This window comes from Eleginops maclovinus, chromosome 20 (genome assembly GCF_036324505.1).
Source record: "Eleginops maclovinus isolate JMC-PN-2008 ecotype Puerto Natales chromosome 20, JC_Emac_rtc_rv5, whole genome shotgun sequence".
Classification (NCBI taxonomy): Eukaryota; Metazoa; Chordata; class Actinopteri; order Perciformes; family Eleginopidae; genus Eleginops; species Eleginops maclovinus.
Genome location: NC_086368.1, coordinates 16,682,090 through 16,705,537, shown reverse-complemented (window position 1 = coordinate 16,705,537; position 23,448 = coordinate 16,682,090). Strand labels below are relative to the sequence as shown.

The window sequence follows — 23,448 nt, the reverse complement described above, 5'->3', positions numbered from 1 at the left end:
TTTAGTTTCACAACAACTGCACACACTATTAATGTTATCTGTCAGAAAAGTATGTCTCTGAATGCTTTAACCAATAAAACCCCTGCATGACCTGACTCACATAGAACTTCACTGACATTACTTTAAAGTAAAAGTCAAAATGAAAACATCTCTCCATCCCTTCCATAACTGCTAAAGAGAATAACGAGTATAGGAGTAATGTTGCATTAAATAAAAATCACATTTTCTGCAATATGCCAGTAGATAATAGCTATTATTGTTCAGATAATACAAATGTAAGGCTATAAGTCATCATATGTTAAAAGAGAGATTAGGGTTAGAATAAAATGTTATCTGATGGCCAACTTGATTAACAAAAAAACATTAATGAGGTATTCTGTTCTGTAACTGAGACACTGAAATGTGATTGTCCCTATATAAATATATCCATGTAAATGATATGGAATAGCTTTCCTATGTATTCCCATGTCACACTGTGGACTACACCTTCAACAGCACTGAGCATCCATACCCAGTTCACATTGATTGGATCGCCAAGACTGTAAAATTATACAAGAGCAGAAATCAAACAGTAACACTGAAGTATCTCTTGACACCACAGCAGTGGTCAAACCCAAAGTTGTCTCCCATCACCACCAAGAAGCCCCTGTCTGTTTTCCATCAGGGAGAGCCTGTCACTTACGTGTATTGCTGGGGGAATGTGAGACCCGCTGCTCCAGGCCACGACGCGCTGAAAATCAAGATAATCTGGATAGATACCAAGCAGACGATGCTGCAAGACCCTTTGCCTATCGCCATTTTCCATTAACAATTCTCGTCACGGGGTTTCTGTGCGTGAATGAAGCTCTCCGGGGCATATAGATATCAGGATAGTCTGTCCGGCTCAGCTTCACTTCATATCGGTGTGTGTTGTCAAGTGGACGCGGAGGAGGAGGCAGGCATTGGCCGCGGAGGCATCGCGGTCGGTGGGAGATGCACTAACGCAGCTGCCAAGACACTGCAGAGTCTCTCCTCCTGCTCCCACATATACACCACCACCAACACCACCAACACCAACACACAGGCCGGCGCGAGCACGACAGCTCCCTCTCTCATCAGCAGCAGCGCGTCAATGCGCGTTCACGCTCACCAGGCAACAGAGGAGCAGAAGAAGAATCTGGTTTAGGCTTTATTTATCTCTGCAGGGCCACGTGTGATTTGTCGTCGGCATAAATTTAGTTTTATTCAATACTCAACGCTGTTCTTCGGTTTGGGGTTCTGTAACTGAATTGAAGGTTAAACAAATACATAAAACGGGGTTCTAATGCCAAATAAGTGTAAAAGTAAGACTGACCGACTTGAAGGAGTAGGTTTGGCATGTAGGATGCAACAGTTAAATGTCCCTGAATGCCACATAATGAAGAAAGTGTTTAACTGTTGTTTCCCCTCAAGGCTTCACACAGGGCCCAGGTGTCATATGTCCAGTCAAGTCATCTGGTTTTGGCCATTGAATTTGACTCATAACCTGTAGGTTGTTACTGATTACAAAAGATCACAGTAACAGGGTAAGAATAAAGTATATATAATAAGTATGGATTTAGGACATTTTATTTGCCTTTTTTTTACAACAGAGATTTTGACTTGGCATAGCTGGAAAAACACAAGTGTAACTTATAACATTATTGATGCCTCTTCTCTTTTTAAGTGTATTAGTAGGCCTAAGCCAGAAAGGCAGTATGCATTACATCGTGTCCATGGGACATCTAAAACTGAATGCAAACATCGTTAATGTTTCATTTGAGCTTCTGCTACAATGACATGTCAAAGCATCTGCTGTGAAGCTGCTATACAGTATATAGTCTGCTATTTGCATTGTTTTAAATGGGAGCTAGGATGAAACAGGTTTCTAGAAAATGTGATAACGTAACAGGTTATTCCTCCATGCACCCTGATGTCAAAATTGTGGCTATATAAGGTAAAAAGTATAAGTAAATATGACTTTCTTTTTTCCAGTGTGTGGCTCTGGGAGTGTGCAGAGGAATATGTTAGCTTGCCTCTGGCCTAAATATAGAATGGGATGTGCACACAACAACCTTTTTGCATTTTAACATATGAATACATAATATATTCTGTTACATAATTCAAAGAGAGTTAAAAATGTATGGAGATAAATAAATAGAAAAGTCAAATGCTTATGTAAAATATTTACAAAAACAGATATGTAATTATATACAAATATTAAATGTATAAATTGTCATATTAATAATACCAATATTTGTTATTTTACTCTTTCTCACTTCTAATAAATTATAGCTAAAATAAAGCCTGCATTATATTTAGTGCTGGAAGTGCCTCTGAACTGTTGTTAAACAGGTTGGCTGTACACCTAAATGGAACAATGGTGGTGCTAATGTTAAGTCTGTTGTTATAATGTATATTCTTATAAGACATGTCTGGGTATTTCTCTGGTGTCCATCCTGTTTACGTCAAATGTCAGCGCAAAATCAAACAATTGCAACAGTGATGAAAGAGGCCGACAACATTCAGTTGAATATTTTGCCTATTTACCATAATATCACTCTACTCTACTCTACAGCTAATGAATATTAATGCAGGGACTCTGAAAGCTGCACAAAATGAACTTTCTGTCTAGGAAAAGCACAAACAGAGCATAGAGATAAGTCAATTAAAAACATTGATACGCTGTGACAAATACAGCAGGATTTCTCATTTTATGTGTAGAAACACATACAATGTTCTTTTTTGTGCTTATTTTCTTTCAGTAGACTTTCAGGTTATGTGCTAAAAGAAACTAAAATGATAGTGTAACATACCGTGTAGTGTAACTGCAATCTCTGACAGACTGCAATTAATTAATTTCCACTTAAGGGAGAATATTTTAGCTGCGCAGCAGGAGAGCACAGCAGAGAGAAATGCCATTCAGCTGGAATGTTTACAGAATGCATGTTCCCTCATACACTGCAGCATCTGTGAATATGAACAGCTCTGCCCAGAAGCAAGAAAACCAGAGAGCTGAGACTCCACACTGTGATGTTGAAAATGTAAAATAAAGCTGCTGTAAGGACAAAAAAATATATGGTGATGTGTTTTATTTCACAGTAGTGCCAAAAAATGTAATTTACCTCCCCCCGCAATGGTTCACTCCCTTCACATTTCCATACAGCAGAGGTTGGAGCCATTTAATATTGATGATAATAAGAGCACAGGAGGCTGTATGAGAACGAAAGCCGGAGTCTGGTAAATCTCTCCATGTGGTTAAGCTCCCTGCCCCTTGACCGGGATCTGATCCTCAGCCACCTCGCCTCAGAGCCGCTGTTATTGAATCTGATCCTGACCTCTGACCGCGGGAAAGAGAGGAAGAGGAAGCAAATGTCAAGGATTTTTTTATATCCTGAGAAATATGCATTACTTTTGACTGAAACCACAAACAACGTTTAACATTCAATATGATGCTGCTGTACCAAATTCTTGAAAAGCCCTTTAAAATAGGGAGATGTGGAACTGTTAAACAGCTTCTTTGTTTTTCCGCAGCCAGGCATTGAGATGCTCGGCAGCTCACCCGACAGGATGAGTGCACCTATTCCTGCCCCCTCTGGGAGGAAGGATGTGGGTTCAGCTTTTAGTCGTCTCCCTGACGGCCCAATGTGCTAATACTGCTGTCACGTCCTGGGGAGAGAGAAGACTAATTACTGACTGCACAGTCTTCCTGCCAGTCCCCCTTGGAGAGCCATACACTGTTAATTGGACGACAACTCCAACAGGAGCTGAACTGTAGATGAGACTGACCTTTGCCTCATGTAAACAGCATTACACATGAAAACACATTTTTAATTTCCCTTATTGTACCTTCATAACATAACATCCTTATTAACAAAAAATCGCCATTTTATCTGCATAGTTGAAAGCAAGTTGTATTGAATAAATGCAAATAACTTTTCTTGTTAAGAGGATTTTCTGAATAAATTGGTTAAGCTTGACCGGCTATGCAGTGATGGTATGGCAACGTTAATCTGTCTTGTTCTCATAGCTTCTAAAATAGAGTCTCTTGGGTATCTCTATCAGAGCACCGTGAAACATAACATTCTACCTTATATTAAATATTTGACTGCATTAAAAAGTAGGGTGGGTAATGTACTTCAGAATAATGCATTGTTAAGAGTTGTTAAAATACTCTACAACAGAAATCACTGACAAAAAAACAAACAAAATATGTCTGTGGCTGTTGGACTGTAATAGGTTGGTCAAATCGTTTGATTTAAATGAAGTGATTGGACGGACTGGCTGTCTACATGCACGCACTCTACCCTGCGCTTATTCCCATCCTTCTTCGAGAAGCTGCTTGCTTAACAGCTGTAAGTATAACAATAACTATGTTCATTTTCTGATGTAGTAATTATAAATGTTATTGTCTGTCCTTGAAACAGACTTGGTTGTTTGAAGGTAAAATGCCTTTGTCAAATGCAGTCAGAAATCTTCCTCAATAACAAAGCTCTAGTCCTGCATTTACAGTACTTATTTATCGATGTTATAAATGTGCACGTCAGCGTGGCGTCAGATACGGATCTCAAACATATGTAGAAGAAAATACGAGCATGAGAGTAATGAACAAATATATTTATTCAATTTCAATTTATTAAATAAAGTTATATCTGTGGAATAATAGTTTTAAAATCAGGCTTGATGAGAAAAGTGGCAATTAAATGACGTTTGATCAAAGTGAAAATCAAAGTCGTCTTCACATTTAAGTTAGTTCATTTCTCCATAGTAATGGAGAACATTGCTTTCACAAGGGGTGATACATCTTTAAGACCGTGTACACACAGGCAAGTAAGTTGGCAAAAGAAAAATGCAAACCTTACCTATATCCTGAGAATCGTAAATAAAAAAAATCAAGTACCAAAGGCTAAGTGCTCAGTTTGGCTAAATGATACGTTTTACTATTCTTTGGTAATCTCTTCAAAACGTTCAAGTTTCAAGTTAAATATTATTATCCTTAGTGAAATACGTTTCTAGACAGGATTAAAATGAAGACTTGTCTAAGCCTCATCAGGGAAGGCAGGAACACTGGCAAGAGCTGAGATGAGCTTCTCGAACACGCTGATGCCTTTCAGGAAGACTTTCTCATTCAGGAACTCGTTGTGATCGTGCAGCAGGATTGGAGTCAGGTTCATTGGGGAAAAGCCGATGGCAGGGATACCCACCTATGTTCAAAAAAAAAAAAAAAAAGCCAACAATGTCAAATGTCATGATTAATTCCTGAATTAAAATTGAAAAACGTTCTTCCTTATTGTCTATTCCATCATATCCAGTTTCTATACTCACCGCTCGAATGAAACGGCTATCCGTAGCAGCTGGAAATATCTCCTTTTCCAAAGTTATGTTCCTACAGTGGAAACATTGACACGAGGACAGCTTCAGTACAGTCCTATAATTAAATTATCAGGATAAATATTTCTAAAGATATCCTAAATGTATTACAGCTTATGTTAGACAGGCATGACCAAAAGAACCTATACTGTATACATTTCCAGCAGAATGCATCGTAAAAAAAAAACAGGCACAGAAGTAACTGTCGAGAGGACAGGCAATGCAGTTCTGTCCAATCAACAGAAGAGGATTGTTGGAGCTGTGTGAAAATGAGCAGCAAAGGTGTGAAACTGCGTGGATTCAAACGAAGGAAAGCAAAAATAGAGGATACAAAAATAATATTTTCTGAGTCAAAAACATTAGACAGATTTTATGAACTAATTTCTAACCGACCGACCGACGCACACGCACACACACACACACACCATTTATTGTGCCTCATATTTTTTTTATTTTCTACATTCTTATATTACTGCTTTTTGTATGCTTTTCTATGATTAATTGCATTGAGAGAAGCCTAAAATGTCATAGTACCTTAATTTATTGTAGTGAAATTACTTTGATAAATGTAGATGGAGCTACAATCAATGTTAACATTTTCAAAATATATAGTAGCTTCTCTTACTAGTCGATAGTGACAATAGAAAATTATGTTTGTAAGTTCTTGACACATGAAGATACGGTATGTATAAGTGTGTACTCACATTGCCTTGCAGGCTGCACTGAAGGCACTCCACCAGGGATCGCTCTCCTCTGTAGAAGTCATGTTCTGGTTCATGTGTTTCTGCAATAGATGGCAGCTACTTTAATCTCCTTGTCAACAACAGGAACACACCGCACTTTCATAATGGAGTATTACGTGCACTGACCTGAGCAAATTCGTAAGTGACATCTTCTCCTGCTTCTTTACACCACTCCTTAATTTGTTTTTCAAACTCCTGGTAGGATAATGATAATAGAGAAGTTAGTTCAGAGCTGTCACTGAGCTGGAGGTTTTCACACCCACACCTGTTAATCAGAAGTCTCCATGACCACATGTGTGACAGACGAACAGAAATCAAATAAACGTTTATATAGCACTATAGACCAAGTTGATTTAAAGTGGTTAAACCAAACTCAGAGGAAAAAGAAACAATAGAATCACAATAAAATACAATAAAAGTGACAAAGATAGTTAGTAGGGGGCGACTGTGGCTGCGAGGGAGTGTGGTCGTCATTCAACCAGAAGGTTGTGGGTTTGAACCCAGCCACAAGTATCCCTTAAAATACTTAACCTTGAGGTGCTCCCGATTGCATGGCCAACGGTGTGTGAATGTGTATGAATGTAAGATTCTCTTGACCAAGTGGTACTGCTCTGCATGAATGAGGTGTGAATGAATTGAGGGTTGCAAAGACAGTGCAGTCCATTTAGTCCATGTGTGTGTGACAACACAGACATACAGAGACATCAGGTGACAGCTAAAAAATATAAGTGTGTTTTAAGATTACTCTTTAAAAACTCATCACTGGGGTAGAAAAGTTTAAAACAACCTGGAGACACACCTTCCAACTCATAAAGATGCACGTGTACACACCTGTAGGTTAACTGTTGGAGGTATCCTAAGGTCAAAGCTCACGTCCATTTCAGCCGGGATGACGTTGTAGGCCACGCCTCCTTTCACCATGGTCATATTCACTGTGGTGACATCACCAAGGGTGAAACACTCACTTGTATTCAGCCTAAAATACACACACACACACACACACACACACACACATACACACACACACACACACACAAGTGATGACATTACTGCAATTGCACTGTAATAAAATCTAAAGTATAATTGAAACTTTGCAAATACATCACTGAAAATGTACTTCTAATCAAATTAATTCCACAGAACAAATTAGCAACTGTTCTCGCCCATATGTATTTATGTTTCTGGGACACAAACACAACAAGTGATGGCTGATTAGCTTTTCTCTTAATTGTCCAGAAGCCAGACTCATGAAATTTCATATAATTTATTTACACACCAATGATTTCATAAATATTTCCTTGAAAGCTTCCTAAAGAGAATTATAGACAATATGGAGGTAATGTTTTAAAACTGGTATTTTAGTTGCAGTTTAGTTATTTGTTAAACTCAGTTTCCAAGGCAGTTTCCCTAAAAGGCCTAAGTAAACTTTAAACTGGGCTCTCATTTCATAGGGTTAAAAGAAATGCTGCAGCACAAGCAGTATGCAAATAATAAAGCACTTGTTGAACATTAAAACATGTCATCACGTCACATTAGAAGAACAAAATACAATCTGTAAATGAGCATAATATTTCCTCTTTAATACAATTGCTATAAACGTGATACAAAAACAAATCAAGATGCAAACAGTTCGATCTCACCTTTGTTTCTCCTTCTCTCTGAAGTCCAGAAAGGAGTTCATGACTTGACGCTGAGAATGATAAGGAAGTTCTGTCAATGAAACCTTGTAAACAAGAGGTTTTTGAGGTGTTTTATTAAATGTTTGACTGGCATTGATAGTTACCAGCTTCTCAGCAGCCGTGTTCTCCACAAACCTCGACCCATGACCTGGACTGCCGGGGCAGTGGACTGTAATCCCTGTAAGGAAAAAGTTGTTCTTTTTGATTCAAGATCGGCTTCATTATCCTTCAAAAACCCTGGAATTCTGATAACATGGAAGTCTATTACTGTATGTATTTTATACTCACACCACGGGTTCCTCTCTCCATAAAACACAGTGAAGGCCTCGCCAGGGTTCGCAAGACCTACAGAAAACATGCAGACAAATAAAAACTTTTAATATTTAACATTAGTCTTATGCATTCATATAACAAAAGGACAAACTCTGCGGCAAAGGACAGAAGTAGATGAAGTACAGATCATCATCTTCACCACAGGAAGGTTTATGAACCTCAACAGCAGAGATTGATCACAGCACATCTTTGCCGTTGCTGAAGGATCAATATGGGTCACTTGGCACAGCTGGTAACATAAAAACATTTTAAATATTTGGTTGTCAGACTTTGGCTCTGTATCAAACCCCGCTACGCAGGCAGGTTCTTTTCTAACTAAAAGGTAACAAGAGAGTATAAACCTGCGTTGTATGATTTACATTGTGTCAAATACATCTAACTAAAATATTAACCGTACAATTCAAACATCAAAATGACTCCTCAAAAGGAAATATAGCCATTATTATATATTTTTAGAAAAAATGACATTTTGTGGAGTACATTTCATTTGTCCTAGTGCTTTCAGACTTAAAAATACTTGATAATGTTGTTTGTTGAGAATGTGTGGAATGTAGGGCAAATCCAGCCGGGGACCTTAGTTTCATCTTTCACTACCTCTTTTGCTATTCTCTCTCCAAGGGCAATAATATAAACTAAACTGAACGTGGTTTGACTTATTGAGTAACTGAAAACACCTCCAGTGTTTATCTTCTCACTCATTAACTTTGGAAAGAAGAAATGCCAGACTGTTATTTGTTTACCTTCATCCAGGGCAAAGCCAATGTTTAATTTTTGGAACTCCGGATTCTTCACGAATGATTCCATTCCCTTGTGACCTCCAACTTCTTCATCTAAAAAAAGAGAAACATTTTTTTTAGGTTTTAATGTCACATTTGTGTTTGCGAAAATACTCATTCCAAGCCAGGGATATGGTTTCATTTCTGCTAAACAAGAAATAGTACAATTTCCACATCATCAACAATAAAGACTAAGTAGTATATATTTAACATGCATCACATGGCATTCAACAGAAAGGTCTAATTTGTCCCACCCTAGAGGTAGAGTCACATTTCATTTCCATACTACACATTTGCAACGTCAACGATCACTTCCTGAACGACAGACTGAATGGATGAGCTTAACCAGCCACTTAAAAAAATTGCTGTACTCTTAGTGGAAATGAAGAAGTTGTTTGAATGGAAGAGTACGCCGCCCTTAACAGGTTTAACAAAGCTACCAGGAGAGTGAGGAAAGTGTCAATCACGTGTCAGGAAAGGATCCTTCAATGGCTGATTTTGAGGATCAATGGCTCCAAAGTACTTTTCCAACTGTCGTGTTTGAATGAAGTGTTTTACAACAAAAGATAGAATACTTGTACATAGTTATATGTTAATCATGTTATTCATTGTCAAAAACCCTGAGATTTTATAACGTATTCTATATTGTCAGTACAGCATTGTTATTTTAGATTTTAGATTTAGAAGCACACTGGAACACTCCCTAGAGAGTTTCAGTGAAACATTTATGACTTTGAGAAACAACCACTGACTAGCAAAATTAGTGAGAACACCTGTGGGTGGACCATGGGTGTTTAGATCTTTTGGAAACAAACTGTAACAGAACATAGGGAAGCAATGAAATATTTTACCTGGAACAAACATCAGGTGCACAGTGCGCATCAGTTTCTGTCCCTCTGCCTTCAGTCTTCTGACAGCCTGGATGTACCTGCAAAGAAAAAGAAATGGGTAGAGTTATGACAGAACAAAGAAATGGAGCCTGAACTTAGTATGCAGGGTGGGTGAGGTATGGGTGGGAATTTCTCATTGAACAAAATTAAAAGTGAAGATCACAACAACACTAGAGCACAAATCCTGTTTGATAAAACAAGTTATTAAGGCAGTTTTATACCCACTGTATAGTTACACATTTCATGTCCTGTGATCCCCGGGCATAAATGTTGCCCTCTGCATCTTTGAAAGCACTGAAAGCATCGTATTTCCAATGTTCCTGGAGAAGAGATTGATATCAAATCTATTTTTTTTATGTCTATTAACGATAAAAATAGGATTATAACGCCATAAACATAGAAAGACACCATACCTGGTAAACTGGTACAACATCAGTGTGGGAATTCAGTAAGATGGACTTCAACGTCGGGTTCTTCCCTTCCAATGTCATGATCGACACTACTCTGCCTGGACAGACCTACAAGGAGAGGGAACGGCAGATAAGGCTCCTCATTACATTTCAGAGTAAGTATTACTAATTTCTGTAAAGAATATATACTAATGTCTGCTACATTCATTTATTTATCACAGACACAAACCTCAATCTTTCTCATGGGTAGATCAAGCTCCTCAGCTATTCTGTCCAGAAAACGAATAGCAGCATCTATAAATGAATGAAGAGAAGAAATAACAATTTGTTTAAAAACTTTTGTAAAACCTCTCCAAAAGATTATGTTGTCATTATTTCTGTGGCTCGTTGTAACAGTGGATTCAAATACTTAAAATATAATCAAACATTAAGTTTTGTAAACTCAAAACAACAATAGCTGCCACTGCATGCTGCGATCCAAGATATTGGTCAGGACCACAGCTGTCTGTTTTGTTTAACCAGTGGAGTGAAAGCCTTGCTAAGCATCTCAGCTTTCTTTTTTTTTAAAGACAGTATTCTAGGTTTATATAACTGGAAGCATTTAATGTCTAACCGACAGCGATAAGAAATGGACTTTGATAAATCATAGAACATAAGATCAAACAAGTTATAGAGGAACATATATTTCACACATCACTTATAAATAGTGTGAATGATCATATTAAAGCTCATAAATAGGCTCAAGACATCGCGTTAACTGGAATAGGTCTCTCCATACATGTATTATTCTAATAGTTGTTTGGACTCAAACCCCATCAAACTGAGTAAATGCTAGACAATCTGTGACATTTCAAAAGGGCATGGCTGGACATCAGTGCCTTGTGATGAATGTATCTCACCATAGTCCGGGTCTGGGTGGACAGTTTTGAGCCGGAGGTACTCTCTGAACAGACTCACAGACAGATCTTCTCCCTCGGGAAAGCTCTGTCTGCCTCCAACACCCGGACCATCTTTGTCAGGCAGCATGGTGGGATTTATTTTCTGTGGACACACAGGTGTAAAATTTAAATACACAACGACATATCACAATCAAATATAATAACTAACACGCCAGGACCGAGACAAAGACTTACTATCAATGTGTTGTAAACCCAGTTATGGCTGCTCTCTCCTCGGGCCATCAACCTGACACACTGACGTAAACTGTCTTTACCTGATTTAAACTGAGACGCTGACACTTTGTAAGCTAAAACCGCTAGCTAGGCTTGTAGCTAGTGTGCTTGTTATTCACGCTGGTAGTAGTAGAACAAAGCCATGCTGCGGCTTTACCGTTATGTTCTTACGTTACCTGGTTACTGGTAACATGGAATACATGACTGCCATCAAAGATGTATTTAATTATTTTTAGCTGGAGTTATCACAGTACTCACCTAGTGCAGTCGACTTGCTGGTCAACCGCAGCTTCACTATTCAGCTGACCTGCACTCTTCCTGCCCTTCAAAATAAAAGTCATGTCGCAGGAAGGGAGTCCCTTTCTGAGGACTGACTACGTTCCTGCAATGATTGGCTAATAATCATGGAAAGACAGCCTTCAAATAATTTGCTCAATTTTTCTTGAATAATTTACATAGTGGTGGAAATTAACCAATTATATTTACTCAAGTATTATACTCAAATGCTATATTAACTATTAAATTTACTTGAGTATATCCATGAAATACTACTTTATACTTCTACTCTACATTTCAGAGGCAAGTGTTGTACTTTTTACTACAACACTGAAATGCTCTAAAGTGTATAAAAAAGGACAATATAATAAAAATAATAATACAATACAGTGAAAAGTACTTTCATTGATAACACTGATAATACTGCTGTACTTTGTATTATTTTGAATTCGGATATTGTGCAGAATAAGTCCTTTTTTCAACATGTTGATGCTAATATTTCTGTACTTAAAGTTACATTTTGAAATCAGGAATTTAACTTGTAATAGAGTACCATAGTATTTGTACTTTAACTTTTAAGTAAAGGATCTGAGTACTTCTTCAAACAGTGAGTTTACAGAGTAGACTTAAACAGGGCAATTAAAACATTGTTATTTGATAGGTTTGTTCGAGAGTTTTTGTGTATAGGTGTGTGCAATTCAATAATGGACGAAATGTTTAAATGGAGACCAAATACTGGAACATATAATGGGTAATCTACCTTTAGTGCTGGATGAACCATAGAGCAAATAAAAATGCAAATTCTTTAATATTGTTAGTTTTAGGTTTTTCTTGACATTACACACAGCTATATTGGCAGAACATGTGACACTTCATCATAAGTTACCTCAAGTTTCCAAACCATTGCATTTTATCAATTGAAACATACAAAACACACAATTTATGTTTTATTTAAAGTCACACTTATCTCATTTTAAGTTTGTTTTATGCATGATTGTCCAAACATATTGCAAATATTTTAGATCATATAAATAAATGTTATTTTATATGGTTTGTTCTTTTTAATTATAACAGTGTGTATCAGCTGTTTGCCTTTGCTAAACACGTTTTCTTGAATGGTTACCAGATCTTAATATATTAATCCTTCAAATGTGAAGCTAATAGAAGCTATTTAAAAACACAGACACCTGCAACATTTGCGTATTTACAGCAACCTACATGTCACCTACAAAAATGGTAACAGCGAAACCAACATATAACATGTTTTACATGCAAAGAGAGACAGAAAACAAAAACACCACTATACATACCTTAAGCTTTTTAAGTTGAGCTGAACTAGTATTTTAGGTGACATGATGGGAATACAAAAAGACACTTCTATAATGGAAACATCTGAAATGCTATAATGTTAAATGTCACTATGAGGTCTTACATGCTGTTTCACATGTATTAAAACCAACTTCCATGCCAATGGTCTTTGCTTCAGGTGAAGCTAATATGAGAATAATGTAGATTTAGAGTTCCTCTTCTTTTTTTAAATTTCCATCTTTATAGCTCATCTTCCTCCCCTAGATAGCTCACTTTAGTTTGCCAAGGAAGTCAATCAACCCTTGGTGAAATTCTCTGGGTTTGTCCATGTAGCACGCATGGCGAGCTCCTTCTAGCTTCAGCACAGAGTGGTGTGGAAGTTGTATGAGGTTCTTGTGGGACTGGGCACCAAGATTTGTGTCCAGGGCTCCAAACACAATTAGAGTAGGAATCTAAATACAAAAGAACACAGGATTGGGAAACTTCAAGGCTACAAAGGATAAAAAATGCATATTCACGCATGCGCACACCAACCAACCACAGGTCTTCTGAAATACATGTGGGTGGTAAATCACCTGTACCTGGCTGTAGTGTATAGCAATTGCATACAAATGTTATGCTTTCTACCTGTCTTATGTTACATAGTAAATTAAAAATCGTTGTTTGTTGGAAAAATCAAGAAAAATCAAATGTCCCTTTAGAAATTAAAAGAGCAATATTTCTATCATTTTATAAAATACATGGACAAACGACACATTGTAGTATCCAAGCTGTTTAAGCAGCTGTTTGCAATCTGCAACATCACAGCTAGAGGTCACTAAATCATATACACTGGATTTACACTGGGTATTTGAAGAACGCAATAGGGTCTGTATAAATGGGAAGAGACAGCTTACATACAAGGCCTCCCTAGTGAATAGGTTTTATCAATGGGTTTGCCAAATTATGGTTTGATAATGAACATATATTTATTTAGGAATACATTTATACAATCTCTCCATCCCTCACCTGAATATTTTGGTACTGCTGTGCAGTGTAACTTCGGGTACCAACTGGTGCTATGGGAATAAAGCCTTGCAGCTGAGCAGTGTTCTTCATGAGGAAGGGGATGGAGTAATGTCCACTCATGGAGGGGCTCACGAGCACCGCTGTCCTGACACCCAAAGACTCCATGAACCTTGAAAGGAGGTCCACTCGATTTTGATCAGTCTTCAAAGCCTCTGAGTCCGGCGATTTTCCATATCCTTTAAGAAGAACAGCAGTAATGAAACATAATCTGAACACACACTTACTTTTTTCCTTTTATTTCATTATTTGCTCTTTGGATTTCTAGTTTTGCATAATGAATTTCAATTTAAAGCCCTGCAGACAAAGGTGTTTTGTTTTGAGTTACTATGTCTGATTAGACCTCTGATCAGAGAAATGTGGGTCGGTGCTGTGCCGGGAATTGCTGTAGGTCATCTAACACTTTGATTTCTGCTGGCTATGTTAAACAAAATATAAGCCTAATAGAAAATCCCACCTGTACCGACAGCATAATACAAAAGGCAACGCAGAACGTGAATATGTCTGAAAATTGCAAACCAGCATAAGGATAACAATAAACATCTAAATATATTGCCAGATCTAAGAATATATAACTTGTTAGTTTTTTCAATTCATCGATGGAGAACATCCCATGTGTCCTGCTCAGACCTCATAGAAAACTACTACATTCAGATCAGGAAATCAAAAACATTTTCAGATTTTGGACCACAATATTAGTTCATGAAATCCAAACTAGGTCAACATATAGAACATTTTAAAATATATATGTATACTATATAGGTTACTAACAGTGACCGGGTGTTTTTTTTTTCCAGAATGAGTGTGTCAATCTTCTCATCTGTCACTTTTAGACTTAATCATTTCCATGTATCACTATACATTGTAAACATGCTGATTATATGCAACAAGGCTTAAGTTCTACCTGGAAGATCCATTGCTAAGGCTTGATATCCATTAGCTGCCAGCAGGGCCATTGTACCAAGTTCTTCCCAGGTTTTGGACGTGAAGGCCTGGCCATGCAGAAGGACCACTTGTAGCCTGCACAGAGAAAGAAAATAGTTTCTCAGGATTTTATCAAAGACGATACATTAAACACTTTCTGTGTTTAATGTATCTTTAATATATAATACTCACAATCAAGATGATTTCACCTCAGGTTATGATTACAATGACAAGGCTTGTTATTGGCTCAGACATTTCAAATAAATCTCTCTACTTGTCGACTGACCTTGGCAATATCTGTCGTCCAGCTCCATCAACAGGTAAAGCTTCTCTGAAGAACAGTGGAGGGTCCCCAGGTAGCTGTCCAGTGCGAATAGTCACATTGATGGTTGGAAGTTGAGGAGGAGGGGTGGCCATTAGCCCCATTCTTTGAGCGTCTAGGGACGGCTCCATGCTGCCCTGTCGGATGGATGGCAGCAGCAGGTAGAGCAGTAACGTGGCCAACAACACCAGGCCCAGGACAACAAGACGATTACGCAAGAAATTCATTTTGTTAGGTTGAACGATCTAGGAAAATAGGTAGATAGTGCATTGTGTAAGAACCCATCACGTGGATTCTGAGCATACAGTATTTTGAATTGTTTGGCAGTTTACAGTATATAGAAATTGCCACACCACTTCCATCAGGAGAATTGTGGTTCAACATCAGCCTAAATATATTCGTTTATAGTATATATATAATAAAATAAAATAAACCCTTAGTTTCTTCAGAGTAGTTATAAAAGAGGGACGTCTTTAAATGTCCACACACGAGCTAAATCCAAGCGAAGACAATAATACCAGCTCACATCGCCTGAAACATTGCACTTTAGAAAGTAAAGGATTATTAGGTAAACCAAATGTATGTTTCAACAGTTAGGACTCAGATGCTGACTGTGCAGTGAGACAAAGTTGATCGAGAAAAATCCAAGACATGTAAACAATTGAATGAAAGTCAACCCTCCAGGAGAAAAAGCCTAAGGTATTGCAAAGCAAAGACGGTTCGCTGTATAATAAAATTAGCCAAAATATGCAAATAAGCTAACATTAGCTTGAAGTGTCCCTCTTCTGAAAGCTTTTGTACAGTAGGTCAGTGTAGGAGACTTTAAGGATGCCGCACCAGAAGATAACATACCAACAAAGAGGAGATTATTCTCAGACACCTTCACTGACAGGTGGACAGGTAAGCCTGCTTTTTTATCGTCATGTCCCCTGCATTGCTGGTTGCCAGTGATGGGATGTTGCAATGAGGCTTCGGGTCGACGCTGGCTGGAGCTAGCTTTTCAAAGTGATAGGAAAAAATGAGCTTACTGACACGATGCCACAAGAACATTCGACGAAAATGTCCGATCAATCATCAGGTAAAAACTGGATAGAAATGCTCACACGAAAAACTCGTGAAATGCATAGCAATGTCGATGAATGTGTCGATTAAACACAAACGTTTTAATTTGCTTGTTCCTCGTCGGAGCACTTAAAGAGCTGCACACAACAACACTTAACCCCACAGTGTCATTTCCTGCTGAAGCTACGTACATCTGTGAAAACCTTTTTGTAAATAGTGCTTATGCAGTTCAATAAAAATAAGATACTCATTCTTTGTGTGATTTAAGTAAAAAAAAAATTAAAAAAAACTCTACATTAGATACAAACAGATACAGTACATTACTTTATTTCCATATTTTTTATTTGTTTTGCAAAAATGAGTCGTTAAATGTGTTGAATTCCAGTACACTATAGCCTATATAGGCTTCATAAAATAAGAAAAACAAAATAATCCATTCAAATAACTGTTTAAGATGAAATGTTTTCAAATACAAAACCGATTTCTTTCAGATTTGTTTTTCAAAATGTACAATTCCATAAATTATATATTACAGATTCACTGTTTTAGACTCTTGATAGATTTATGCTTCAGACAGCCACTGATTTGCACTGAGACAAGAAACTTACTTGAGTGAGATAATCAATGGCAGCACACATCATATGATGGTGTGAACAAAAGTTAAAGTGCAGTATTAACATTTTTTGAGGATACTTGAAACATTTGACCTCAATAGTATTTGGTATATGAAAAACAGTAAACCTACCTTGTATTCTAATAATACTAATTTTAGGTAGCTAAAGTACTTTATGAGTGTTATCAGAGAGAATAAATACAGAACTGAATGTATAAATAGGTAATTGTTCAGCCAGCTATAGTCTAGAAAATATATTTACAGGGCAGTAAACTAATATGAAGATGTACCTACAGTAGTTGCTATCAATAGTGTCCCTAAAGGGAACTCCCTTTCTCAAACTGCACCCTCACATCTAAACTGTTAATTGTTAATGGGTCAGAGCAATACTGGATTTCCGAGCAAGATTTTGATATTTGAGACCAAAATATATATTTTTTTAAATTCCTAAACATTAAGGATCCCTTAGATATTAAAGAATTCTGGCCAAGCTTAACCAACCAGGTTACATTTGTGTAAATGATTTATCATTACATACTGTGTGAATAAATCCATAAATTGTTTTCACAGTGATATCCATGTCAAATAGAAGACACCTATGGCAATTAAATAAAATGAAGCCTTTCGTATCTCACTTTACAGATCTGTTCAAACTTTAAATATACTGTACATGTTACTTGTTAATTCAGATGAAAACTAATGGGAGTATATCATTCATATCAGTATAAAGCACAGGGTGCAGCATAGGGCTGAGATAAACACTGTTGTTAAAACCTCAAAAGTCAAAACTTCTAAACAAAGGTGACCATTAAAAAGAGCACTTCATACTGTAGCACGGTTAAGGCACATATTAAAACTGAAACAGGCAGGTCCAGCCATGTTGTTTCTGTAAGCTAAAGGTACCTTAAAAAATGTAAGGCTCCATTTCTCATAATTTATCACCATCTGGCATAATTGACAATTTACATTTCATTCATAAGGCTTCAACGACAGAAAGAAACAACAATGTTTAAAGTGTGCATCAACATTGTGCGACTTGCACTAATACACATGTGCAGCTATAGTATAGAGTATCTATCTTCTAATCTGAAGTATGGAAGAGGCCTTTAAGAGATGTCTTATTTTTGACATCATTTGCTATAATTTAAAAAGTTGGTTTTTTTCGAATTGATGAATGAAAATAAGTTCCAAGAGGAAGTTCTAAAGTCGGAGCTCTGCCAGTGCAGCTTGTCAAACACAAATGTTCCAGTTTGATGGGTCTGTGTACTGGGATAAAAATCTCCTGTCATACATGGCTCATCTCTGACATTAGGAGAGAGTGTCTGCTGTTGTAAATGCATCAGTTTCTATAGTGCATAACTATAACTTAGCAAATTCATACTGAAAGTCTGACCTGTGCTCTTCAGAGCTGGCAGAAGCAGTGAATAGTTTGGGTTTCTCAGTTTCCTCCGTGTAGTAGAGTAAGGAGCCCTAGTGGGAGTAAAAGGCAAAGAGGCCAGGTCCCTAAGACAGAGGAAGCTCTATTCTGCCCTTCTTTCTCAGCACAGGCCTCACCCCTGTACCCACTGTAGCATTGGCACTGGAAGTGTGTGCGGAAATAAGCCAGCTCAGCTGGGCCAAGTGCGCCTGTAACCTTCAGCTGGCCGCCCTGACTTGTGATGCTGTGAGTTAAGGGGCTGAGATGCAGGTACACGTCATTGTCTGATATTTTGCGCAGACAGCGGCCATGGGATTTACACAGCACCTGACTGCACTGTTCTGCAGCTGTAGTGACGTTGAGGAGGTACTGGCCCAGCTGTCCCTTAAGATACTCATTTATGACGGTGCAGCTGGCCTGCAGGCAAAAAAACAAAACCTTACGTTAACACCAAACCTACATTATTCAGCACATGAGCAAAGAGGGAGTGACACTTACACTGCTGCTTGCATAGGAGGTGTCCCCCCAGAAGATCAGACCTGCAGCTCCAAGTGCAACACTCTCGCCAATGGTGGAGACCAGATCTGTCTACATAACATTTACATAAACAGTTCAGTGGTGAACAGTACAATGACGTTGATATTATCACACAGGAGAAAAAAATTGGTACATTTGAGTCAATTAAATAAATATTTAAATGGTTGCTTAGCTAAAACACCATTAACAAAGTATAATGATAACCATTTTGTCTAACCATCTAACCTTCTTGTGGTGTTATAGTGTCAACAGCCCAAAACTAAAACATTATTTAATGTTGTTATAATGTGTATCCAGAAATGTGTGGCAACTGCTTCCTCCAATTCATGGTTAAATATAATTTAAAAATCTTCTAGATAACATCAACAATGTATAAGCCTCCTGTACTTGATGAACTTTTGCTCCAGCCAACTTACTTGAGATAGGAGGGTCATCTGATTCATGTAAGTAGGGCGGGTATAAACAAAAACTGGCCGAGCTAATCCATCCCCAACAGATGCCAGTCGCATTGCCTCCTTCACCCTGTTTCTGACAAAGAGGCGCCCATAATTCGTAGAGGCAAGTACTGAGCCCATGTATATAGATGGGAAGAACGCTGTACACTCCATCCACAACCAGTTAAGTTGATCATTGCGGCCCATTTCCACAACTGGACAGCGTCCTGTGTAGTTTTCCAAGTCATTCCTGTAGTCATGGTTGTAGCAATCTGGAAACAGGTAGAAGCCCCACAGCTGATTTGGCCTCAAACTTTTGGCCAGTTTCAGAGTCTCCAGCATAAATTTGCGAGCTGATAGTTCAAATTCCTGCTGTGCAACTTTTCCCACTTGTTCTGGGGTCCACTTTGGGTTCTTTTGGGCCACCATTTCACGAGACTTACTCCGATAAATATCTTTAATATCCCAATTTCGAATCCACAATGGGCGCCACTCCTCCCAGTCAATAACAGCTAAACCTTTTGCTTGTGGCTCACGTATATATTTTTGCAAACCGTCAGGCATTTTTTCAAAGTGCTGAGTGAGGCTGGCAAGCTGTGGAAGGCCTCCATTCACTGCAGTGCCACTACGCTCATAATAGGGATACAACCCAAGGCGCTCCTTATAGAAAATTGTGAGGTTCTGTCGGACAAAGCCCTCATTGGGGGATGCCACAATGTCAAACTGGTCCAGAGATAAAGTTACGCTATGCCACGGACCACACTCCTGTGTTGGGGCATTCCAAGCAAGAAGAACTGGCGTCTGGGAATATAATGGCCACCTTGTCTGCTTTAAATCTGCTGAACACAAGACTGTCCACGATGTTAACAGAGTCAGAAGCAACCAAGGCATCTGGCCAGCTGTGGTGAAGAGGGGGTGAAATACAGCCTCCATGGTCACTGCCCGTGTTCTCTCCTCTTTCTCTTGAGAATAAAAATAAAGCTGTTAAATTCAGAAAAATGTAATCCAACAATTCAAAATATATAATACTGTGCTTAAGGGAATTGAACAGCTTTTTTTAATGATAACTTATATTATGACAATAGTAAATCTTTTGTGTATTTTTTTACATTTATAAGAGTTTCACAAGAAACAAAAAAGCAAAAGCAATATTATTTGAAATGTTAATATTGGGGAATACATATTGTTAGAATAAAGTCACAACAAATATACTATATTTACCTAACAGGTCTAAGATGAATTATAGGTAACAGTTTATTACCGATATTGCCAAGTGGTTGATAGCAGTTCACTCTACTGTTTGATGACTTTACCAGAGTCATTTTTATTCGGAAACAGTTCAGGCAAAAGTTAAATGGTGGTTAGAGTGCGATGTAAAGCAACAGAAACAAACTAAAGCATTCACTTTTAACATGTAAATGCACATTTGGGTTTTCTCGAAACACTTTTAACTTCTTCCGTACACGGGCACAGATTATCTCAATTTGACAAACTTTCATTGAAACTGACAATCGTGCTAAGTAAGCTAACATGTTGTTTTTCTTACTATTTGGTCTGACCTGTTTTGAGGAAGTGCACAGGGGCTTATTCCACTGATGTAACCTCCAGATGAATTGATCTTCCACAGCCCTGCCATGTGGAAGATATAAATTAGAGTACGTGTAATCCCATGTTGATTATTTACAGAGTTTAGGCTAATAGATACAACGAGAGCGATGCTGATGGGTAATGTTGTGCAACAGTCCAGAGCATTGAGTTCCTGAGTAGGGGGTTGTCGAAATTTATGAATGAAAAAAGCATTTCTTAGTTTGCCGTTTTTGTTTGTACAGCTTGGGGTTTGAATTTAAAAAGAGTATTACTCAAAAAATAAGAAGGATCATAACGCTGTCTGTCATGAAATGGACAGTGAAATTACATTCCAGTGTCGTTCACCCCCACTGAATAAGTAGTCTGTTCTTTTGTACTTCATGCGATAAAGAGGGAAGTCAAAAGTTAGGTTTATTCCTATCGCTACATAAATGTGAAAGTTTAAATTACTGGTAGCTTTCTCTTTAGATCAAAATAAATACAACATAATAGATTAATATGTTGATTATATGTAACATATAATCAAAAACAATACACTCACACATTAGATGTATTATTAGAAATTAAGTAACCTGGCAATATTTAAAGTCAATTGACTCCAACTGTAATAGCAACAACATAGTGATAAATGCATTAATACAAATATGTTTTATAATCAAATGATATAACAAACATTATTCTTGTGATGGACCATTCTGAATAATGAGCACTTTTATATTTTGTATATTTTAATGCTATTACTTTTACCCAAATATTATTTTGAATGCAGTGCTTTTGCTTGTAACGGAGCATTTTGGTTGTTTACTAACTATTTTTACTTAGTAAAAGATCAGACCTTGTTTTATAAAATGTCATTCAGCAAAATTGATTTGGCTAATCAAAAGAAGCTTTAAACCATAGTTCACAAAATCTTCATGCTACAAGCATCTTTGTAAAAATGCTCATTATGTTTTGTTTACATCCCCTACATTTTACTTTGCATCTAAGATAGGATAAAGCATAACTTTCATTAATCACATACATTTTAGTGTCCAAATAATGTCTCTTACCAAGAAACCTTTTCCTCTCTTTGATCCAGATGAAAGTAGCTCAATCAAGCGAAATGTTTGGATCAGAATGCATGCTGCTCAAAACGAATCATAGTCAGTTCCCCTTTACAGAGCAGACTAACGCAGCTTTTCTACTTGTGTTTGAAAACCACCATGAGTGTTGTTTTAAATATCCAGTAGACTCCACCTCTGTTTGGGAAGTATTGCTTTTTCTTACCTGCTTCTCTGACATCATCCAATTGAGCCAGATTCAAATGTAAACATTACACCAATTGTACTGTATGTTGAATGTTTTATACCTGTAGTCATTTCATACACTTTGAAGCAGTAGACGGAAAATTGAATAGATTTATACGACTCAACTGAAAGCATTTAACAGGATTTCTACCATTATGGCTCACATGATCGTCAGGAGTTATATTGATGTTTAGGGTGTGCTATTGTAGCAGGTATATAAATATACAGGAATGCATTCCACCAATAATCCCTCACGTTTTATTTTATTGTCATGTGCTCTTTGTAGATTTCTGTCTAAATGATGTTTACAGTGTTTATATAATCTTAAACTGTGAAACAAGGTTATAATATCATTCCATGGTGCTAATGTGTTGCTGTGTAGTTGTTTTGCAGAAGTTTGAGTGTTTTAGCAAACTTTTAGTTAAGTGTACTGTTTAGCAGCACTTGTGAGGACTCACACACAGCACCTGCAGCATGTTTAATGGCGTCTTTTCCCCACCACAGACTGGTGTGTTGCAGACGTCCATCTGTATTAATGCTGCTGCATTATTGTGTTTATTTCATGCAGGTATGTTTGTTGCTCCCATGTTTTTGGTCTATTGTGTTTTGTACTATGTGTTTATTTTATTGTTTTATTTACATGTCTAAAAATACTAATTAGCCGGGTGTATACATTTCCAGTGTAACTGTAATTTTACAGTGTATTGTGATCTATTGTGACAGATTTGATATTTGAATGTTTTATAAGTACTAGTCTCGCAGTTGTTTGTATGGCAGACTGAGACTGGTGTGTTGCAGACGTCCATCTGTATTAATGCTGCTGCATTATTGTGTTTATTTCATGCAGAGGAATAAATACGCCACAGTTTCGGTTAAAGACAACAACCGAATCTCCTTGTCCATCAAACACGCACAACACAACGCAGAGTCGTAGCAAGGGTCTGCTGAGAAGTAGGCCCAGACCGGCTACACTATAAAGGCTTTGGAGTCACATTATGAGGGCCACAACCAAGGCTTGGCCCAGAATAAAAAACGTTAATAGCTTTATGGCCTGCACTCTATGAACTGACATGAGACTCTGGCACACTGGCACATAACCTCATATATTCATTCATATTGGGACATGTACAATTAAATATGTACTTTTTACATGTACATATTTATATTTATTTATGAAAAAGCTATGAGCATCGTTCACACATTCAATTGCAAAATGTCACATATTTATGGGTTAGCTACTGTTTGCC

At 37.6% G+C, this 23,448-nt stretch overlaps 4 protein-coding genes across 11 annotated transcripts in view; all 4 read right to left on the bottom strand.

Moving 5' to 3' along the window:
* Positions 1 to 1,002, bottom strand: part of LOC134883435 (voltage-dependent calcium channel subunit alpha-2/delta-2-like) — a 29,923-nt gene extending 28,921 nt beyond the window's left edge. For all 3 annotated transcript variants that reach the window (XM_063911796.1, XM_063911798.1, XM_063911797.1), the window contains exon 1: positions 683 to 1,002. In XM_063911796.1, coding sequence (XP_063767866.1) covers positions 683 to 798 — 116 coding nt within the window. In that variant the 5' untranslated portion in view covers positions 799 to 1,002. The remainder of the gene's footprint in view (positions 1 to 682) is intronic.
* Positions 1,003 to 4,599: 3,597 nt separating this feature from the next.
* On the bottom strand, positions 4,600 to 11,766 carry LOC134883458 (aminoacylase-1-like). 2 transcript variants are annotated; one of them, XM_063911830.1, is made up of 15 exons: positions 11,629 to 11,766; positions 11,098 to 11,239; positions 10,428 to 10,492; positions 10,202 to 10,306; positions 10,014 to 10,108; positions 9,750 to 9,826; positions 8,863 to 8,952; positions 8,078 to 8,134; positions 7,894 to 7,967; positions 7,751 to 7,800; positions 6,942 to 7,086; positions 6,237 to 6,305; positions 6,072 to 6,151; positions 5,323 to 5,383; positions 4,600 to 5,201 (listed from the first exon to the last, which is right to left on the bottom strand). In XM_063911830.1, exons 2-15 carry the CDS (start codon positions 11,222 to 11,224, stop codon positions 5,037 to 5,039), a joined length of 1,260 nt encoding a protein of 419 aa, XP_063767900.1. In that variant the 5' UTR covers positions 11,225 to 11,239; positions 11,629 to 11,766; the 3' UTR covers positions 4,600 to 5,036. The 2 variants fall into 2 exon arrangements, with proteins under 2 accessions (XP_063767900.1, XP_063767899.1); XM_063911829.1 differs by lacking the exon at positions 11,629 to 11,766 and adding an exon at positions 11,332 to 11,606.
* Positions 11,767 to 12,435: 669 nt separating this feature from the next.
* On the bottom strand, positions 12,436 to 16,446 carry abhd14a (abhydrolase domain containing 14A). Of its 2 annotated transcripts, none has more exons than XM_063910084.1 (5): positions 16,118 to 16,446; positions 15,230 to 15,402; positions 14,924 to 15,039; positions 13,963 to 14,198; positions 12,436 to 13,406 (listed from the first exon to the last, which is right to left on the bottom strand). In XM_063910084.1, the coding sequence occupies exons 2-5, from the start codon at positions 15,394 to 15,396 to the stop codon at positions 13,224 to 13,226; spliced, it is 702 nt and encodes a 233-aa protein (XP_063766154.1). In that variant the 5' UTR covers positions 15,397 to 15,402; positions 16,118 to 16,446; the 3' UTR covers positions 12,436 to 13,223. The 2 variants fall into 2 exon arrangements, with proteins under 2 accessions (XP_063766154.1, XP_063766153.1); XM_063910083.1 differs by having other exon boundaries at positions 15,230 to 15,510; positions 16,118 to 16,444.
* Positions 16,447 to 16,664: 218 nt separating this feature from the next.
* hyal2b (hyaluronidase 2b) lies at positions 16,665 to 22,110 on the bottom strand. 4 transcript variants are annotated; one of them, XM_063910081.1, is made up of 5 exons: positions 21,965 to 22,110; positions 20,888 to 20,957; positions 19,311 to 20,290; positions 18,856 to 18,945; positions 16,665 to 18,774 (listed from the first exon to the last, which is right to left on the bottom strand). In XM_063910081.1, the coding sequence occupies exons 3-5, from the start codon at positions 20,259 to 20,261 to the stop codon at positions 18,379 to 18,381; spliced, it is 1,437 nt and encodes a 478-aa protein (XP_063766151.1). In that variant the 5' UTR covers positions 20,262 to 20,290; positions 20,888 to 20,957; positions 21,965 to 22,110; the 3' UTR covers positions 16,665 to 18,378. The 4 variants fall into 4 exon arrangements, with proteins under 4 accessions (XP_063766151.1, XP_063766152.1, XP_063766149.1 ...); XM_063910082.1 differs by lacking the exon at positions 20,888 to 20,957 and having other exon boundaries at positions 16,715 to 18,774; positions 21,965 to 22,083; XM_063910079.1 differs by lacking the exon at positions 21,965 to 22,110 and having other exon boundaries at positions 16,715 to 18,774; positions 19,311 to 20,288; positions 20,875 to 21,135.
* Between the last annotated feature and the right edge of the window lie 1,338 nt (positions 22,111 to 23,448).

What these genes read in the sequence shown, in the direction of transcription:
- hyal2b (XM_063910079.1), bottom strand. Translation starts at nt 20,964, where the DNA reads ATGGCAGGGCTGTGGAAGATCAATTCATCTGGAGGTTACATCAGTGGA. An exon ending in AAAACAGGTCAGACCAAATA is followed by an intron (nt 20,289 to 20,874) that starts GTAAGAAAAACA and finishes TATTCTCAAGAG; the next exon opens with AAAGAGGAGAGAACACGGGC. An exon ending in CCTCCTATGCAAGCAGCAGT is followed by an intron (nt 18,775 to 18,855) that starts GTAAGTGTCACT and finishes TTTTGCCTGCAG; the next exon opens with GCCAGCTGCACCGTCATAAA.
- LOC134883458 (XM_063911829.1), bottom strand. Translation starts at nt 11,379, where the DNA reads ATGGCCCGAGGAGAGAGCAGCCATAACTGGGTTTACAACACATTGATA. An exon ending in TACCCATGAGAAAGATTGAG is followed by an intron (nt 10,307 to 10,427) that starts GTTTGTGTCTGT and finishes CTCTCCTTGTAG; the next exon opens with GTCTGTCCAGGCAGAGTAGT. An exon ending in AGTGCAGCCTGCAAGGCAAT is followed by an intron (nt 5,384 to 6,071) that starts GTGAGTACACAC and finishes TTTCCACTGTAG; the next exon opens with GAACATAACTTTGGAAAAGG.
- abhd14a (XM_063910083.1), bottom strand. Translation starts at nt 15,492, where the DNA reads ATGAATTTCTTGCGTAATCGTCTTGTTGTCCTGGGCCTGGTGTTGTTG. An exon ending in GGACGACAGATATTGCCAAG is followed by an intron (nt 15,040 to 15,229) that starts GTCAGTCGACAA and finishes TTCTCTGTGCAG; the next exon opens with GCTACAAGTGGTCCTTCTGC. An exon ending in CTTAGCAATGGATCTTCCAG is followed by an intron (nt 14,199 to 14,923) that starts GTAGAACTTAAG and finishes TTCTTCTTAAAG; the next exon opens with GATATGGAAAATCGCCGGAC.